The 21,551-nt window shown below is 34.9% G+C and overlaps 1 protein-coding gene across 1 annotated transcript in view; it reads left to right on the top strand.

The window, feature by feature from the left end:
- Nucleotides 1–21,551, top strand: part of LOC150095815 (phosphatidylinositol 3,4,5-trisphosphate 3-phosphatase and dual-specificity protein phosphatase PTEN-like) — a 248,026-nt gene that overhangs the window by 166,850 nt on the left and 59,625 nt on the right. Inside the window, exons 9-10 of the mRNA XM_090408810.1 lie at nt 2,168–2,355; nt 15,671–15,782. Of these exons, the coding sequence (XP_090264936.1) occupies nt 2,168–2,355; nt 15,671–15,782 (300 nt within the window). The remainder of the gene's footprint in view (nt 1–2,167; nt 2,356–15,670; nt 15,783–21,551) is intronic.

Here is a 21,551-nt window from a genome sequence, read left to right as displayed (position 1 = left end):
TGAATAAGCTGGACAGATGGTTAAATGAATCGTGTTGTCAGTTTAATTCAGCTAAATGTAAAGTCTACAAGTTTGGGATGCATTGATGGGAGGTTAGTGGAAGTGGGGGAGGCAATGGATCTTGGAGTGATGATTGATACAACCTGATATTCAGGGAATATATTGCAAAGGTGGTGAAGGCAACCCAAAAGATTGCTGCAATACTGAGATGGATGCTGACTAGCAAATATAGAAGAGTAATGATTTCATTGTATAAAGCCCTGATCAGACCACATCTGGACTGTTTTACTCAGATTTGGACCAGAATTTGAAGGGGATAAATTAACTTTGGAAAGAGTGCAGAGGCAGATAACTAAAAATTATATCAGAACTATACAATTGAAAGGGAGATGGTAAATCCCATTTTATTTTATAGCCGGGTACGAAACTCGGATCGAAATCCATCGAAGTCCTAGCCGAAAAAAGTATCAGCGAGCCCAAGAGTAAGTAATCCCTTGGGTAGTACAACACCAGGGCAGCTCCATGCAAAGGTGGAGCAAGCTCCGTCACTAACCTTAATATTCTCTCATAATGTAAATCACAGCTCCTAAGATATGTATACTGTTTTACATTATGAGAAGAGGTCACCACCCAGACCAGTTTCAACCTTTTTTGAGGTCTCATCAGTGAGTAGGTAGACCTGGAATACCAAGGTTTTAAGTGAACCGAACTTACATACCTCTACTATCGAATTGCCAAAATGGTGTACTCATATATTGTTATTACCAAATTGTTATTGCTATGTTTTACCGGTTACATAAGTTAATTGAAAGGGAGCTGGTAAATCCCGTTTTATTTTATAGCCGGGTACGAAACTCGGATCGAAATCCATCGAAGTCCTAGAGTTTCATGCCGAAAAAACTATCGGCGATATTTTTATGAGATTATGAGAGGTTAGTGACGGAGCTTGCTCCACCTTTGCATGGAGTTGTCCTGGTGTTGTACTACCCAAGGGATTACTTACTCTTGGGCTCGCCAATAGTTTTTTCGGCTTGAAACTCTAGGACTTCGATGAATTTCAATCCGAGTTTCGTACCAGGCTATAAAATAAAACGGGATTTACCATCTCCCTTTCAATTAACTTATGTAGCCGGTAAAACATAGTAAGAACTATACAATGTTAGTTATGAGTTTAGATTGGGGGAATGCAGACTGTAAAGTTTGGTATAAAAAAGAGGAGAGATGATTCAGACATTTAAACTGTTAAGAGGCAGTTAGAAGGTTGACACTAGGGAGTTCTTTCATATTGTAGAACAAGACAAGGGACCATACCTGGAAGTTGTGAAATGAAATCGTCATTATGAGTGGTTTCTTTGCATGGAGGGTAGTTGAACTATGGAATTCATTGCCTGGTAGAATGGTGTAAGCACAAATGGTGAATGAGTTTAACGAGTGGTATGACAGACTTTGTGTTGTTTAAGAGAGCCCTTCCATGATGAGTTTTATGACTCTGTGGTTGTTCTGAATAGTAATAATTAGAAATAAAATGTTTAATTATTCCTTCCAATATTTTTTTGAAGTCAAATTGTCATTATCAGAAAATAATGAAAAAATTGATGTGTGCATCCATAGGCAACATATAGGGTAAGTATAATTGAAGGTATGTCTAAAATGCTAAGTAAATTTCCACTAGTAGGCTTTGAATAGGTGTTCTTGGTTGTTGGGCTGAAGTTCTCAGGATGAGCACTTTGCATATTTGAAGCACATATCGGTTTGTTCATGGCTTCCTAATGATGGCAATTTGATTTTGCCAAAATATTGAAAATATTAATTATAAGTGTTTCTAATTAACATATAGTATACATTGTTAATTTCCTTAAGTAATACCATTATGGATAACCAAAATATAGTCGTACCCACCAGAATTTTTTTACTTCTCATTCCTGTCACAAAAAATGTCTTAGGATCAGAAGTAAAACCTTCAGGTTGTAAAGTTACCTGAGCTTTTTTTTAAAAAAACATCATGTTCCCATGGACCCTCGACACCGCAAGGTAGAAGAGGGTATATAGAAGAAGAAGAAGAATCATGTTCCCCCTCCCTTTTGTTTTAATATTTACACTTTTAATATCTACTTCACTTGGAAAATTAAACTTTATTAAATATTTATAGTTGCAAAAACTTCTTTAGGAAAAAATGTTTCAGTTCTGGTTCAATACATTCTTCGTGCATTCAGAAGAATTATTAGATGACATAGCAGGAACCAGCAGTTGTACTGACTCTTCATTTAATCTGTTTGCATTTGAGGATAAAGTGAAAGATAGGAATGAGAAAGACTACTTGTTACAGCCTCCTCTTTGCACAGAAAAAAATAACAGGTAAATAATTACTTTATTATAAATTACAAGAAATTATATTCTTGTTTTGATCTTTTACCCAAGTGTTTGAAAACTAAAGTTTGTGGATGAGGTATCTTCATGTCTTGTTGTAATAGTGAATACAGTATTTTTTTTGTTTTGCTTTGTTTTGTTTCTGCTCATGAAGATTTATTTATAAACTTATAGTACATTAGTTCCATGGATGTGCTCAGGATTTTTTTTTTTACATAGTCCAGAGCCCTGCTCTAGACCAAACATAGAATTATTTCGAGCCACTTGAGAACCTCCAGTAGGCAGGTAGTAGTTTCACACCAGGTGATGATATTCATCTCTCACCTTGAAGATAATTACAAACATCTATGCCATGGTGGGATTCTAACCTACAGCCTGTTGGCTGGAGAACATATATACTAATAATTTGTCAGTAATGACATGAGCATTTCTACTTGCACCTGTTTAATGATGCTATTCAACCAACTCCTGCCTGATTTATCTTTCTGGCTCTGGGTATGCATGGTATTTTAGGGTATTTAAACCACCAAAACCCAAAAATATACTTCACAATAGAAAAAGAAAAGGTCTTTCAAATGGTTCATTATATTTTGTTGTTCATATGGGAAACCTACACAAGACTATTGTTAGTGTACAGTAATACCCCGACTTATGCGAATCTGGAGTTATGCGGTTTCTTATATGTACATATTCCCATCCCACTTCACGCCTCACCACTGGTCATATTTTTCAGGTGCCGGCCGCATTCGCCAGTGTCGCACATGCTGTGAACAAGCACTGACGTGTTTCGCGCGGTCTCCATTCATACATGATTTTTATAGTCTACAAATCTTGCGATTGTTTAATGTTATGTTCTTGATAAAAATTTTATCACATAAAAAATAACAATGTCGTCCAAAAGAAGCAAGTCCAATTCTTCTATAGCTAGCAAAAAAAGAAAAACATTGACTTTGGAAACAAAACTCAACATTATTAAGGATTTTGAAGGTGGAATGAAAATTTGTGAGCTAGCAAAGAAGTTCAATCTACAGGAATCCACAGTAAGAATAATCATAAAAGAAAGGTTTACAGATTTTGGAGGACATAGATTCTAACGAGGAATCAATTGTAGCCATAAAAAAATAAAAAAATCATTAGAATAAAAAATCATTATCTTGCTATGAAGAAATTTTGCGTAACAAGAAAAAGACATTATGCCATCAGACGAATCTATTAGATTTTATGAAACTATAGACATCGAAATAACTTTCTTTTTTTTATGTACCTTTGGTCCCAATTGTATGTTTGTATATATAAATTACATGCAAAATTATACCCCGAGTTATGCGAATTCGACTTACACGCTTTTTGTTGGTCCCACCTACTGCGTAACATCGGGGTTTTACTGTATATGCTGCCCCTAGGCAAACACTACTTTGCCACTCCTAAATTCAAGAAAATATATAAAAATAATTAATAATAATAAATAGTGTTTTGGTGGTTAAGATACAATTGTGCTAGTTTCTGCTGCCCTTCAAACTTGCTGCTTAGTAAGTTACAACAGCCCTGCACACATACACACACTCTGAAAGATATTTACAGTTCATAAGTTCATACCATTGTCCACAAGACACACATAGATCCAGAACTATTTATATAATGAACACAACTCTAGAACTATCCAGCACGCATTTATAACCAAATGGTTGCAACCCCTTTAATCTCCATGCCACTTTTAAACCAAACATTCCACTACCTCAGCTTTTCTAAGGACAGCCTTCCTCCACTTACACATTCTGAAATATATAAGGTTTCAGGTGCTTGCACCTTGTTAGACCTCTAAACAGATCTCCTGCAAGAATATAAAAACTATATTTGCTATCATTGCTATGGCATAATCTTTTTGTTTGTATCTCTCTTCTGGTTGTGTCTTAACACTAACATCCTAAAACTGAGTGCTAGTAGTATAAGTCAGACATCTTAGCATAAGCAGCTCTCTCTCCTCTATTTCCAAAAACACTAGATATTCTTTTCTTCTGCTTGAGACAAAATTACAACTCCTAATACCATTAATCCCAAATGACATCTGTCCTAGAATATTATTATTATAATTATTCAGGCCTCCATGGAGTCAAGAGACTCATCATGGGTGGTCCTTCTTAGGAAACACAAAAAATATGTTTTTATATTAAGAAACCAAACTATATGCTTAGGTTATAATCTACGCATAATGAATATTGGAGAAGGTGGGGGACCATTGTTGTAATCACTCCTTTAGAGATCAGCTGTAAATCGACACATTCACGGATGTCGCTGCGCCACTCACACTCGAAGAATATTGTGGGCACATCAAAATCTTCCTAAAAATGCTCGATGCTATCCAGAAGAGTGCATTGCAGTTAATGGACAGCCCTTCTTTCACTTACCCACTTCAACACTTTCTCATAGACATTGAGTTTTCTGCCTTATACCTCCTTGTTATTATATTAATTGTTGCTTTTCCACTAGCAAGTATTATTCCTTCACTTTTCCTTAAGCCTGTAAACATATGGGCTACTGTTGGTCAACATTAATTCATTGTCCAGCTTCAAACATACCCAGCCAATTTCTCATCTGCCTCCTTCTTTCTGTCTGTCTGTCTCTCTCTCTCTATCTACTTGTGTTCTTTAGAAAGGTCTTCCCATGCAGTTTTCCCTTAGGACTATTGCCTCCAGTCATTCAGAAAACATATCAAGTTCGGTTTTAATCACTTGCCCATACACAGCATTGATGTAATTTTACCCTCCCCCTCTCTTTTTTTTTTTCCTCACAGGAATTATATTAGGTTCTGACCCTACCTGTTTCAGGACTTGTGTGTATGTGTCTCTTTATTTTACTGTTATATAGGGTTATTTATGTAGCTTAGAAAATGATGTCAATAAGCATTGAAGCAGCAATATAATGATCATTAATTTCCTGATATGTACCCTCAAGGAATGTACAAGCTACTATAACAGTATTACACGATTAAGCCAACATTATTACCAATCTCCCATCAACAATTTTCCTCCAAATTAGTCTATCACTTCTGCACATTCCAATATTGTCATATCTAACATTTCGGTCTTCTAATGCACTTATGACTGAATCACTTCACCTAGACCTCAGGCTTCTTTTGGGTTTTTTCCTGCCATCTTCGAATCAAACATGTGTTTTTCTAACCTTTCCTCACACATTCTTGAATGTTTCCTTCCTAATAACTTAATATTTAATGATTCTGCCATTGATGCATCTGTTCACTCTTTTTATTTTTCTCAGAAAACTCATATCTCTTGTCTCTAATCTTTGATCAAGTGCTTTATTTCTAAACTCAACTCTCAGATCCATAAATTAAAACTGGTTTGAATACTGTCTTGTGTAGTACTAGTTTCGTGTTTTGGCTAATTTTTCTCTTATTTGGTATAAATTTATTCATCTGGCACTCCCACTGTACCTGTTTTGCTTCTATTTTCAAATTTAATTTGCCACTTCACTAAAAACTGTGCCTAAATAGCTGAAATGTTTTAATTGTTCTGTAAGTTCTCCATCGAGAATGTGCTGAAGTTTTCTATGTTCCTGCGTATTTTCATAGTTTTGGTCTTGTTATTGGTGATTTGCATGGGAAATTTGTTACAGCTGTTATTCAGTTTAGATAGAGAATCCAGGAAACTTGCACTAGTTGTGTTTAGAAATACGTCATCATCTGTATAAAGCAAAGAACTAATTTGATATCTCCAATTCTAATATCAGGTTTAATGCCACTTTCTTTCTTTCATAATGTGATCCATAGATGATGAATAAAAAGTGGAGATAGTATGATATTTGATATAAATATCAGATATTTATATCAAACCATTTTTCTGTATTACCTTCAGTTCTAACTGTTGACTTACAACTTAAATATAGACTATGTAATGTGCTGTAAGATGTTCCATTTATTCTGTATAATTGTAGCATTTTGAAAGGTTTTTCTTTGGGCTCCTTGTTATATTCCCATAACTTCTCAACTTCATAACTCTCAACAATTGGTAAGAGATGGGTCACTGATCAACTTAATTGTTTTCTTCTGTATTGAGTCAAGTATTTTAGGGAGACCTCCCCAGATGTAAGATCAGTATTCAATGTTGGGCAGATTTAAGATTTGTATAGGATTAATAGCTGTTGAGAGATAATGTAATGCATTGAGCAAAAGAGACATCCTAATTTTTTATAAGCAGTATTTGTAACATTTTAGGGTAATCCTAATCCCGAGAAGATAGATCCCATCTTGTATAGAGACTTGGATGGTGTTAAGAGGACTTCAAGAATATGGTTCTTTTTTATGTAAGATAAACTGGAACTGTTGAAATTTTTTCAATTGGTTTTATTCTTTATCCAAGTGTTGCAAACATAAAGTTTGCATTTATAGTAACTCCGCTACTAGGTTACTTGTATATATAGGCTAATGACTTCATATCAATTCCTTTAGTATCCCATAATGCAAGGCACATACCCATTGATGATGGGAAAGGCCACTATCCAAACTGGTTTCGACCTTTATTGAAGTGTCATCAGTAGGAGCCAGACCTAGAAGAGATACCAAGGTTTGAAGTAATGCAGAAATCATATATTTCCCATAATGCTCTGGATTAACTTTGTGTAAGCAGACTTTGCTTGCTTACACTTGGATAAAACCAAGAATATAATTTCTTGCCATCTTTAATTTATAGTATAACCAAGTGAAAAAACTTTCAACAACTAGCTCTAATCCAGAGTATTTTAGAGCATTATTTCAACCTTGGTATCTCTTGTGGGTCTGGCTCCCACTGATGAGACCTCGATAAAGATCGAAATCAGTCTGGATAGTGGCCTTTCCCACAATGCATAGCATTATACATACCCGTAAGGATATGTGCCGTGCATTATGGAATACTAAGGCAATTGATGTGAAGTCATTATCCTTTATATACAAGTAGCCCAGTCATGAGGTTACTTCACATGCAAACTTTGTTTTTGCTTACACTTGGATAAAGGATGAAACCCAGAATATCATTTCTTGGCATCTTATCTTAATGTCAGCACTGCGTTTTGAAAGTGACAAGGTTATCTAATGAGAGTTAGACAGCAGTTGGTATTGGTAGCTGGATGAGTGAAAAGTAGCATCTTCAGTGGAAAAGATTTCCTGTTTTTTTAGAAGCTGAAGCAGTAGTGATGTGTTTTTAACAAGAGAGGCTTGATTGTTCGTACTTGGAAAGAGATGTAATCCCATCTGGTAATTTGTGTGTTATTGAAGGTAAGTAAGCTGAGATCCATTTTTCGAGAAAAATAAGAAAAACCGTGTTTGTAGCACTGAAGGTGACCAGGTTATACTTGTTCCATTGAAAGATAGTATGAAGATCAATGTTTGTCATTAATTGCAAATCATCTTGAAGCTTGGGAAGTTTGAGCATGCATTGTTTTCTGAATGATAAGTCTAATGAAGTGTACTATAGTCAGTATAGCTGTAGATAGGATTATTGGTAATTGAGAGTAAATCGCTTATGTACATTTGAAAGAGAGGATGTGATGGAGCCATCTGCCATGGCATGGTGAACAACCAGAGAGAATCCGGCTAACTTACAGAAGGTAGACGAATGGATAGCAATTTATTGAGCAGGCCTAACTACCAAACACAATCAGAGCCTCTGAAAATGTCAAGAGTGATAGCACATTTCTCCAAACCTTTCTGTGGCTTGTACCCATTAGTGAATGATGTAGGTTAAGAGGTTGGTCGTGGCTCTACAATGAAAAAATAGGACATTGAGGTAGTGGAGAAGTTGACTGTTTTTTTTTAATAGATTGAATACAGAGAATGATCAGTTAACGAACATAATCCATTCAAAGACTATGTTCGCTACCCGAATTGTTCGTTAACCGATCATCGATTTACTATAGATTTTTCTCGGAATTTAATTAATTCGTTCTGGAGACCCAAAAAAATAAATAAAAAATTATATAATTTTTTACTACTTTTATTTATAATAACAATAATACATACATACATACATACACAGTCTTGCATTTTCATTAAACATGTTTTTTTTTTCCCATTTATGGGGTGTTAAAGAATCTGTCCAATGTCAATTACTTTTCTGTTTTCTTCAGGATTTTTCGGAAGTGATTAATAGCATTGTCATTGTAGAGATCCCCAAACCTGTTGACCTCAACCTGGTTTGGGTGCCATTCAGATGTCGGCATTTGTCCTCTTTCATCTTCCTCTTTTTCAGAAGAAAACACCTCGCTGAGTTTCTTGGTGTACTTCATTCAAGAGTTCTTGGAGTTCTTCTGTCAGATCATTTTCATGTTCCATTATGAGCTCTTCAATGTCATCTTCATTCACCTCCAATTCCAGATCTCTAGAAGTTGTCACAATTTCAGCCATAATTTCAGGGATATCATCTCCATCTCCCTGAATGCAGGATGGACACAGCTTTCGCCAAGCAGAATTCAACTGTCGTTGAGTGACTTCTGATTACGCCTTTTGAATGAGCCGGATAGCTTCAAGAATATCAAATTTTTCTTTCCAAAACATTTTTAATGTCATCGTTGAGGAGAACTGCCATGCTTCAAAACACCGACGAAACAGCGTGCGAATGTACAATTTCTTGAAACCTGCAATAACCTCTTGATTGATTGGCTGAATCAGCGAAGTGGTATTTGGAGGCAGAAACTGAACTGTCAGCCAGGGAAATTTTTCCAGCAAATTATCTTCAAGGTCATTTGGGTGTCCTGGTGCATTGTCCAATAGCAACAGTGCTTTCAATGGCAATTCATTGGTCTGAAGGTAATCCTTGATGCTTGGGGCACAAACTTTAAACAGCCATTCTTTGAAAAGAACCTGCGTGAACCATGCCCTTTCCGATCTCCACATCACTGGCAGTCTTTCTTTAATTATGGAATTTTTGTTGAATGGGTTCTCAGAGTGATAGATAAGAAGCGGTTTAAGCTTCATATCACCATTAGCTCCCAAAAGTAACGTCAATCCGTCTTTCATGGGTTTATGCCCAGGAATATTTTTTCATCTTTCGTGATGTAGGTACTGTTCGACATGCACTTCCAAAATAAACCAGTTTCATCGCAATTGAAAATTTGTTGTGGACAATATCCATCTTTTTTAATGAATTCTTGAAATTTGAGACAGAACTTCTCAGCTTCTTCTTTATCTGCACTAGCAGACTCACCGTGCATTACCACATGTTTAATGCCAGATCTCCTTCTAAACTTTGCAAACCATCCAGTGGTAGCTTTGAATTCTATCTCCTCATGTAACGAATGTGGAGTTCGTTTCTTCAGTTCTTCAAAAATTTCTCTAGCCTTCTCTTGAATGATAGTCATACTAGTTACATCTCTTTTCATTTCCCTTTCTTTTATCCAAACTAAAAGCAATCTCTCCATTTTTTCATGGATAGCACATCTTTGTTTCTCAGATGTGGTTTTCGTTACTCCTTTAGCTGCTTGAGTCTTCTTGATTATATCTTTCTTAGCTAAGATTGTACCTACTGTAGACCTGTTCAAGCCATACTTCCCAGCAACATCAGACATCTTCTGCCCACTCTCTACCTTGGCTATTATCTCTTGCTTAGTTTCTATGGTGAGCACAGTTCTTGACACTCAATTCTTTTTAGGCCCCATAATATTATCAGGGTTTTTTTTTAAATAAAAAGTTCAGAAAAGCACTTATTCAGAGAACAGAAATCAACTATTGCACAAAAAGGTTATGTATACAACTGTCAAAGTCTTGTTCCAGAAACTGTTCATAGATGGCAGTAAAATACAGTTCTACAAATCTTACACACAGCATCGCTTCTTCTTGTGTTTGTTCTGTGAGGTGTTTGTTATCCGACCATAAAAATCTTTCGCAAAAATGTTCATTGCCCGATTTGTTCGCAGTCCGAACTGTTTGTTAACCGATCACCCACTGTATATGCTTGCTTTCCCTGCATGGTGATAAGTGCTGCTAAGTATAAAAGATTGTAGAGATGATATAAGACAGGGGTTAGTTCTGAATCACAGTATTCAAGTACAGTTTGAGAGATGTCATCAGGACCAGAAGATTTTTTGCTATCTAAGATATTTAGTATTCTTCTGATGTGTTATTTGCCAAAAAACTACAAGAGACGTATGGTAGCATGTTTCTACTATGGTAGGCAATTTTGCCTTGGTCATCTATGCAGGTTGAAGGAGAAGAGTAGTGCCAGGAGGTCAGCTTTATCTTTAGGTGCTATAATGTACCTAGATGTGAGAGAGGGGAGGAAATGCAAGGAAGCAGAAATTGCATGTTGACGTTGCAAAATTCAGAAGATACAATTTAATTCCTTTAGGACTGGAGGCAAGTTTTCTGCTATTGGCCATTACAAAGAAATATATGGCTTTGCTATCGGTTTTATTTATTACATTTATTGCTTGCTTCAATAGGCACTGAGTATGAAGCTGGAATTCTTGTTGCAAGTCGCAGTATGGTGAATTTTATTTTGTTTTTAAACTGCTTTGGTACGCTTTTTGTTAAGAAAGTGGGTTTATATTTTGTTAAAAGTTACTGTATATATTTCAACGTTGAAATACACTAACTTTTCGTGGTGTTTATAGTTATTTCCTCTATGTTTTACTGGTTATTTCTTTTTTAATGTGCACCGGAAAAAGGCTGATACAAGTTGAAACTAGTTGTGCTATTAAACTTGGTTTTCACTTTTCTCGGTTTCTAGTCATTCTTTTTTTTTTTTTTTTTTTAAAAAAAAGATATATATATGTAATTATGGACTTCTACTCGGTTGTTGTGATACATTTTTAAAAAATATAGATTTAATGACTTAAAAACCGAGGTAACTTATAAAGTTTTTTATGAGACTAATACAACTAGTTTCGGCTTATAACAGCCTTCATCAAGTATTCATTAAAGGAAGAGAATAGTAATAAACATTGAAGCATCTAAAAAACTGAAAATTACAGGTAAAAATTGCAACACATAATTGAAACAAAAAACATATTTTTCTCGTGAACGCGTTGAAAACATTGAATAACTGCAATATGGCTATCTGGGATGTTATAACTCAAATTGCTGTTTAAGTGTTCTGGATTCAGGATGATTCCCTGTATTCCACGATTTTCTTATAACAGCATTTTTATAAACGCTGTTATAAGACGAAACTAGTTGTATTATTCTTCAGGAAGATCCTACAAGAGAATTACAAAACTAGTCGAGGTAACTTATAAAAAACTTTATACGTTACCTCGGTTTTTAAGTCATTAAATCTATATTTTTTAAAAATGTATCACAACAACCGAGTAGAAGTCCATAATTACATCTATAGCCTAAATGACGAGGCATCTCTAATTAACATCAAAAGGAATTTTAAAAAAACATTGAAGAAAATAGGAATGAAAATAAACAGGTTAGTCTTCCTCAAACGTTGCAAGTTCAATACGGTTTTTCCTAATTTCATCTCTTTTCAAGAAAAGATAACAACAGAACGCGCAAAAGAATTTATCGTAAAGCTAAAATGGATCTCCTCAGCGAAAGAATCTCAGATACAAAACGTTGTTTACCTCTTTGTTCAGCATAAAAAGATCTTTAACTCAAAAAATTGAAGAAATTATGGATAATGATAGCTTACATGATTTTATCATTAACAGTGAAGCACAAGCTACTTGAATACAAAACAATAATAAGTATACCCTAATCAAGAAATTTGATACTTTGAAAAGATTACAAAATACATCTGGTTGTACTACAACCCGTATTAATCCAGACAGAGTTGTTGTGAACAAATCTTCTCATATTTTACAGATGAGAAAAAAGATATTTTAAGCAAAGGTCTCAATTTCATTCCTTCACCAAAATTTATCCCTAAAGAATCTCTTCTTACAAAAATAGAAAAAGCAAGTTCACTTATTCCTAATCATTTAGCGAAACTTCTCCGTATTGAATCGATTTTCATTATCATAATATTCTCATAATGTTCGCCTTTCTTTACGCTCACTACAGCCTCTTATACCACGCATCTATGGAGTTCCTAAGATACATAACGAAAACACTCATATTCGCCCAATCGTGGAAGGAATTGATTCACCTACTTACAATCTTTCAAAATATCTAGCAAAGCACCTCAAATGTTTCTCCAATAAATCCTCATCATTCATCAAAAACACCACAGACTTTGTTTCTCATATCAAAGATATTTCCATTAATGAAAATGACATTATAGAAAGTTTTGACATTGTCTCTTTATTTACTAACTTTCCTACAGACGAAGTACTTACATTACTAAAGGAAAAATTATCCAAAAAATTGTTTGCTTTATTAAAACATTGCATTCATTCTGGTTACTTTAGATATTGGGACTCCATTTACCAACAAAAACAAGGCCTGGCAATGGGTAACCTATTGTCCCCAGTTCTAGCAAACATTTTCCTAGAAGATTTTGAAACGAAAGCTATATCTTCCTTCTCATTTAAACCAAAACTTTGGAAACGTTATGTTGATGATATTTTCATTATATGGAGTCACGGATGCACATCTCTCATAGATTTTCTTCATCATCTTAACAACCAACATCCTAATATAAAATTTACTGCTGATCTAGAACAAAATAACTCCTTACCTTTCCTGGATGTAATGATTACACGATGCTCTGAAAGATTAAAATTCTCTATATACAGGAAACCTACTCATACCAATAGATATCTGCATAGTCATTCTCATTATTTCCCACCACAGAAACTTGGAACTATTTCTACCTTAGGACACAGAGCATGCTCTCTTTTGAATGAACCAGATGAACTCCAAAAAGAAATAAATCACCTGTTTCTTATCTTTAAACAAAATGAATACTCCAAAAAAACGATTAAGAAATTTCTTCTGGATCCTCCTAGACAGTGCACCACAGAAACTAATAATAATTTTAAAGGTAGCATCTCCATCCCATACATTAGCACAGTCTCTAACAAATTGGCTAAGATCCTTAAAAAATACAACATCAGGACGTTCTTCACCACACTTCCAAAAATCCATTCTCTTATCAGCCATCCAAAACCTATTCATCACAACCTAAAATATCCAGATGTATATAAATTATGGTGTGATTGCAATATCCATTATTTTGGACAAAGCAACAAATCTATTGAACAACTTATCGAGGAGCATAAGAGAGACATCTCCTATAAAAGATCACGTGCAACTGCATTGTCAAGTCATGTTCTTTTCTCAAACAATCCTAATGATAATCTCCAAAGTCACTCCGTTTGCTGGGATAAATCAGAAAATATTTTTCGCTGGTGATGAGCTCGAAAGAAAAATCGTGGAATCCAGGGATATCATCCTGAATCCTGAACACTTAAACAGCAATTTGAGTTATAACATCCCAGATAGCCATACTGCAGTTATTCAATATTGGCATTCACGAGATAAAAAATATGTTTTTTGTTTCAATTATGTGTTGCAATTTTTACCTGTAATTTTCAGTTTTTTAGATACTTCAATGTTTATTACTATTCTCTTCCTTTAATGAATACCTGAGAAGGTATTCATTAAAGGAAGAGAATAGTAATATGAACCTGATCTGAACCCTGATGTTATAAGCCGAAACTAGTTGTATTATTCTCATAAAAAACTTTATAAGTTACCTCGGTTTTTAAGTCATTAAATCTATATTTTTTAAAAAAATATATATATATATATACACACACTGTGTTTTTTTCCTATACATACATACCTGTGATAAAGTTTAATTTATAAATTGGCACTGTAAGAGGTTAACTACAATAATAAAATAGAACAATTTTAATAATATATGCAATAATATATGCTGGTCTGGTTGACCGAGTGGTTAGCATATCTGCTCTGTGATTGTGAAAATACTAGTGGTGTAGACGGTGATGGTAGTAGTGGAGACAGAGTTGTAGAGTAGGTGGACTCCCTGGAAGTGTTACTTAATAATAATAATAAAAGTTATATAAATGTGAATAGAATCGTAGCAACCCTCAGCATATGTTTTTTTTTTTATTATTTATTTGTTATTTTATGAAGTTGAGAACTTTCACCTTTTCACTTAAAAGGAAGCACTTTGTGGCTTCTCTTTCACATATCCGAATTGCCAGCATCATACTCTTGTGCTTTGAGGCCATTATTAAGTAAAAGAAGGGTTACATGAACTTAAGCACTGCAATACCACAGCAGTCGATTGATCTGATAATCGAGAACTACTCAAAACGGTATGCAATTTAAAACATGAAATGTTGATGTCTGGAATTTTCCATCTAATATTTTTGTGTGATTACTAAGTGAATAATGGGCAGGTAGCGTATATGGTACAGCAGACATACGCTGGACAAAGGAGTGATTCACGTCCCTAGCAGGATGGTGCAAAATTTCATCACATTACTCAGAATGGCATGCAATTTAAAACTTATAAATTGTTTATTTCTGGAATTTTCCATTTTATATTTTCAGACCAGGGTGGTTGACCGCTGATAATTGAAACCATGGAAAGCAAACCCACAGATGGGGGGGAGGACTACGGTTTTTACATTGGTGTATGTATGATTTGCATTAGGTCAGTCATTGTTTACAGTCTGATCCTCGTGTACATCTCATCTGGTGTTGGCCAATAGAATTAGAAGCGAAGCCAGTCAGAGTGAGCATTGTCACCTAGCAAGATAACTTCACTATTTGGGATTGCTGGATTGCAGAAAGTGAAACCTCAGGGATAATAAATTAAAAAAGTCAGTGTTTTTTGGAAAGCACTATAAATACATCAGGTCAATGTGACTGAATGGAGCCAAGTAGCCTTAAGCAAGAGAAGACTAAAAGCAGAGTGTTCTAAATTAGCATTATCTGGCATATAGTGTCATATCTCTCAAAGGCAAAACTGTCTAGTTAACAATGCAATTTTGCTCTATGCTTTTGCATTAAAATAAACTCTAATATAGTAAATCTGTATGTAAATCATACTATCTCAAGATATTATGATTTACATACAGATTTACTTTATTATCCATTAATCTAGTTCTCTGTTGTAGTGTCCAAACATTGAACTTTTTCAAGCCACTTTAGGCTTACCAGAAGTACAGTGGTACTCACAAACTAGATGACAAAAATGGTACCTCTTAAAATTGATATTAGGCAGAAATTGATATTCCTTTTGACAAAATTATCAACTAAACAGTACTTAAATATCTGAGTTGCATTTCATGTTCATTGGTTAATGATATAATTTGTGTATTGTTAATTATTGAACTTAACGATTTTCTGGTGATTTATACTGTGAATTCACTTTTTTTCTATTTCTTTCAGTTTAAATATGGATGATGGCCTTAAAACTGTTCCCACTTTGATTTTGATGAAGCATCATTTAGATAAAGCGTATAAAGACAAAGCACATAAATTGTTTAGTCATGATTTTAAGGTAATTAATTATGTCGAATTTAATCATTTCTGGATGGATGGATGGGTGTGTGTATGTATTTATAATTTCATCACTACTTGGGGATGATTAGATGGAATGTTAACCACTTTTTTCTAAGAAAGCTGCAAACTAAATTAAACTTTCCAAGAAATTGTATTCTTGTTTAATCCTTTTTCCAAGTGTAAGGCGAACCAAGTTTTTGTACTTGAAACATCTTCACAACTGAGCTATTTGTTGTAGAAGCTGATGTCTTTGCATCAATTGCCTTAATAGCCCACAATGCAAAGTACACTTCTTTTCAGAAGTGTATATTGTTATGCATTATAGGAAAGGTCCCTGTCCAGACTGGTTTTGACCTTTATTGAGGTCTCATCAGTGGCAGCCAGACCCAGAAGCAAAACAAAGATATAAAAACCACAAACTACAAACAAAATCTCTCAAACTTATCAGTACTTACTATTTTCAGAGTTTTGAAAACTCATACAGGCTGATATGTTCATGCAGAGTTTAATGGAATAACTACAGTAAAGAGAAATAATTAAACAGTAGGTTTAGTCATCATTTCAATATTTCCTCTCTGTCACAGAGACATTTTCAGGAATATAATGTTAAAATTGTAATATAATGACTCTATAAAGACTAAAGTCTTTCGAGGAGCACCCTCTATGGGTGCTGCTAGCTAGCCATAGTTATTGGTGGGAGGCCTAAGAATTAAAGTTTCCCAAATCTTGTGAAGTTTAACACAACCATATTTATTAAGATTAGGCTGATTTTTTTTAAATATCCTACTGATTCTAAAAAGAGTTTTTCAAATTTTTATTGACTGTGATGGATCATAGTAGTTTTCTTCCTTCTGATTCTATTCAATGTATCCATGGCATGGTCATCTAGACTTGACTGACCATAGTTGTAGCAGCAGATATATTTTTTGAGTACATGTAGGTGGATGTAGGCATTTCTTCTAGTTTGACCATATGATAGGCTGCAAGAACAAGGAACTTTGTAGACATCTGGAACAGAGAGGGGAGAAGGTGAATCCTTAGGAGAGCAGAGAATTGAAGCTAGCTTAAATCAGGAACTAACCAAATAGAAGGTTAGAGACTGGCAGTATTAGGAGCATGTTTTTCAAAATACTCCATATAGAAATTGGCCAGAGAGGGGAGGAGAGACATGGATGTACCTTCCATCTGTTTACATGAGGTGTTCTTCCAAGAGAAGTAACCAGTATGGATAGCAGAAGAAGAGAAAGAATTTTTTACTAAATGTAGAGTGTCAGAAAGAGGAATATTTGTGAATAACAAAGTGACATCAAAGCTCACCATATCATCATTGTTTAAAATTAAATTTTGAATTCATCATTATCAAATTCCTGATATATACCCTCAAGGGGTGTACAGGATATGATAGTACTACATGAAAAATTTACATCATTACTAACTTCCTATCTACAATTTTGCTCCAAATCAGTCTGTTACCTGTCAAGACTCCAATATTATCAGGTCTTATATTTCTGTCTTCTAAGACACTTTTTACTGTATCTTGGTCTTCCTCTGGGTCTGCCAACCTGCAGAGAATACTTGTTTTGCTAATCTTTCCTCTCCCATTCTGTTTAGTGACCATACCACCTGAGATTAGCTCTGCTAATGCATTTCTGGATGCTGACAATGTCAAGTTCTTTCCTAATATCCTTGTTTTTAATATGATATTGCCATTGATGCCATCTGTTCATGTGTCCCCTAATCTTTCTCAGGACTCTCATATCTGCAGTCTCTAGTCTTTGGTTAAGTGTTTTACTTCTAACCCAGCTGTCAGATCCATAAGTTAAAATTGGTTTGAACACTGCCTTGTATACAACTAATTTAGTGTTTTGGCTAATTTCTCTCTTATTACATATAAATTTATTCAGTTGACTTCCTACCATACCAGCTTTGTTGATTCCGTTGTCTATTTCCATATTTAATTTACCATCTTCACTAAAAATCGTGTCTAAGTAGCTTAAATGTTTTACTTCTTCTGTAGGTTATCCATTCACCATGCAGTTGATATTTTCAATGCTTCTGCCTATTTTCATTGTCTTTGTCTTTTTAATGCTTGACCGTCTTACCATATCTATTACAACAGTTATTCAATTTAGTCAAGGAATCTTGCAGACTTGTAGCAGATTTATTTAGATGTATAACATCGTCTGCATAAGGCAAAGAGCTGAGATTAACATCTCCAATTTTGATATCAGGTTTAATATCACTTTCCTTCATAATTTGATCCATATGGATAATGTACATCCTTGTCTGACACCACATTTAACATTAAACCATCTTCCTGTACTTGCTTCAATTCTAACTGCAGACTTACAATTCAAATAAAGACTAAGTATTGTTTGATATAATGTCCCATTAACACCATACAACTGAAACATTTTGAATAGCTTTTCTCTTGGCACCTTGTCATATGCCTTTTCCAGATCTACAAAACTTAAATACAGATCTTTCTTGTATTCCCATGATTTCTCAATTAATTCTCTTAAAGTGAAATCTGATCCTGACAGCCTCTATTTGGCCTGAATTCAGCCTGTTCTTCACCAAGCTTCCATTCCACAATCCTCAACCGTTTCTCAAGTATACTTGCATAAATCATACCAGGAACACTCAGTAGGGAAATACCTCTGTAATTCTCACTTTTAGTTTTATTTCCCTTTTTATATATATGGGTACTATGAGCTCTACTCCAATCATCTGGAATTTGTCCCTCTGTCCAGGCCCTCTCAACTATACAGTGCAGCCACTGTAAGACTTTTTTTACCTCCATACTTGAGCATTTCTGGTCGAATATCATCTATTCCAGCTGCCTTTCCACATTTCAGGCTTTTGATGGCTTTTTCTACATCAAGTATGGATATGTATTCCTGACTGCATGCCCAGTCAGTGTTTTTTACCACTGTGCTATCATCACTGCTTTTTTCATTTAGCAATTTTTCAAAGTAATTACTCCATGCTTCAAGGATATCTTTTTCTCCCATTTTCATGTCACCTTTATCATCTCTAATTCCTTTTATAGCACTCTTTCCTCCATTTCTGAGATTCTTCTTCAACAACCTCCAGAATATCTTGCCACCTTCTTCATATTTATTTTCTATGTTCTTACCAAAGTCCTCCCATGACTTTTGTTCAGCCAGTTTTACACAGTGTTTAGCTTTCTTAAATTTGTCTCTGTATTCTCTAAGAGCACAAGCTGACTTATTTGCCAGGAACTTTTGATATGCTTTTTTCTTTTCCTTCACTGCCTCTTTAACTTCCTGCACCCACCATGGAGTTCTGATTTTTCTATTCTTGCAGACAACCTCACCACATGCCTCTCTGCCTGAATCAGTCAGTGTTTCTTCAGAGCTTGCCACTGAATCTCCGAGGTTTGGTTCCTATTCTCAAATTATTTTATTTTTTCTTAAATAATGTTTGTATATTTTAGTCTACAGTTCATATCTGAGATCTCTTCTCAACTTTTATTTGTTTTAAAACTTTCTTACACGTCCTTCTTTTCAATATGAAATTTAATTTTATCCTGCTCAAGACTAAATGGTGATCACTTCCAATTTCAAATCCTCTGTACACTCTAGTGTATGACAATCATTTCCTATTCTGCTATTTAGATTCCTGACAAGGACCAATTTTTCATTGTGTCAGTTGCTTTCTCTCAAAGCCTCAAAAAATTTCTCCAGTTCTACCTTAGCAGAACCTTCTGTGGGACTATGGGCACAAATAAGTCTCATGGTCCAGTTTCCCATTCTCATATTTTCCCACATCACTCTACTTGATACTGCCTGCCATTCAAGAAGATTAGCCTCGTATTTAGTGTTGAATACTATGGCTACAAGTGCTTTTCCTTGATGATCATTGCCTGAATATAACATTTTGTATTTATTGCTCAGAAAGCTCTCACCAGTTTTTGCCACCTTTTTTTTTTTTGTTTCAGTAACCCCTGTTATGTCGATCTGGTACTTATCCAGTTCCTCAGCTAGCTCCATTTCTTTGCCATTCAGGCTTCTTATGTTGATAGTACCAATCTTGAACTCTGGTGATATTGAGTTGGGGTATGTTTTGAGGTTAGTTCCAGTAGCTGACTTTTTGCTGTTTGCCCTGATTCCCTGGCAAAAACAACTGGGGCCTTGTTTAACCAGGCGATGCCCTGGCCTGCATGAAATTCTGTCATGTTGTACCATCATTTGAAATTTTGGTTTAAGCCAATAAGAATACAATTTGGTTGGCTAAATCCCAAATTGCCAGCCAATCCTCATCCATTCATTATTCAAGTAGATACCTAATAGGATGCACCACGAGAAGGTGAGGATGACGTTAGGTCAGAAGCCCTGGTTGGTTCTCTGCATTCCTTTAAAGGCTGTGTGGAGGTGTCCTCTCAGTTATATAACTTTGACCCTTAAGCACCCCCAATTTTGAATTAAGGATTTGAAATTCATGAAATTTTTTTATAAGAAGAAGTGTGGCCAGTAGAATTTAAAATAGAATTTTAGCTAACTGTTGGACTAATTTAAAGGGGAAGGAGTCAGTAGCATCTACTAAGGAATGGAGAGGGTAATTGGGTTTATGGATTTTTGGCAATTTACATATCTGTATTGGGGAGGGTGAGTTTCTAAAAACTTCAAGAGGCCAAAATGTGACATTTTTTAGAATCTGTTTTAGTTTTTTTTTTTTCTGAGGCTTGTTGGGGTCATAATCTAGCAGTTTATAAGCGATATGGTCTTTGAGCTGTACATTCACTTTCTGGCTGTAATTACTGGAAGAGGACAACAGTAGCATCACCTTTGTCAGCTGTAGTAAAAATTGTTGTCGTCTTTGTGAATTCATAGTGCATGGAACTGGCTATTGGAGAGATTTCTTTTTGGCAGCGATGTTTGTAACAAGATGTTACCTGCATTGAGCCTGATGTTGCTGGCAACATCAGGAGGTAGGGTAAGCACACCATGCTCTGTATACCATGTGATTTCTAATTTGCGAGGCGCTGTTGCAAAGTTGTGCTGAAGGCTAAGAACACTAATGGCTGTTTCATCAAGTCTTTTTTGCCTAATATGTTAACGACAACTTGTAGCAGCTTAGAAGAAGAAGACCTATGTTGATGATTATATTTTTTAATAGGTTTGTCTTTTATTTTCTGAATTAAAAAATATAAAAAATGAAAAATAATCTCAGGCACGGAAAGAATGACTTGAAGCATAAAAGTCTCTTTTTAGATTCAGCAGCAGATTTAAAAATCCAGCCTAATCTTAATAGTATAGTAGCGTTAAATTTTCCAAGATTTGAGAAACTTTAATTCTTAGGCCTCCTGCCCAAAAACTAAGGCTAGCCAACTTTGCCCATAGAGGGTGCCTCTCATAAGACTTTAGTCTTTATATAGTCTAATTTTATTTCTTCTACTTATTGTTGCTTGTGTCTTTGTGTGTGTGTGTGTGTGTGTGTATTACAGTTTTAACATTGTATTCCTGAAGATCTCTCTCTCTGTGACATCTTCAGGAATACAATACTTCAGACTTAATATTGAAATGATGAAATCTGCTCTTTATTTATCTTTGTGCTGTAGTTACATTATATTATGATTGTAAATCAGCACCTAAGCCTAATTATGCATTCATAAAGAGTTGCACCATAATCTAAGTAAAAATTGGAATTAAGACATTAATACATTGTTCCCTTGCTTTATTTCCTATAGATAACTTACATAAAAGAAGTGCATTGCTTCAAATCAACGTTTTTTTGACAAATG

This window comes from Typopeltis vanoorti, chromosome 19 (assembly GCF_054136105.1).
Source record: "Typopeltis vanoorti isolate ZY-2024b chromosome 19, IOZ_Tvanoo_1.0, whole genome shotgun sequence".
In the NCBI taxonomy this organism is placed as follows: Eukaryota; Metazoa; Arthropoda; class Arachnida; order Uropygi; family Thelyphonidae; genus Typopeltis; species Typopeltis vanoorti.
The sequence above is the reverse complement of the archived record's forward strand: the minus strand, read 5'-3'. Positions and strand labels throughout refer to the sequence as shown.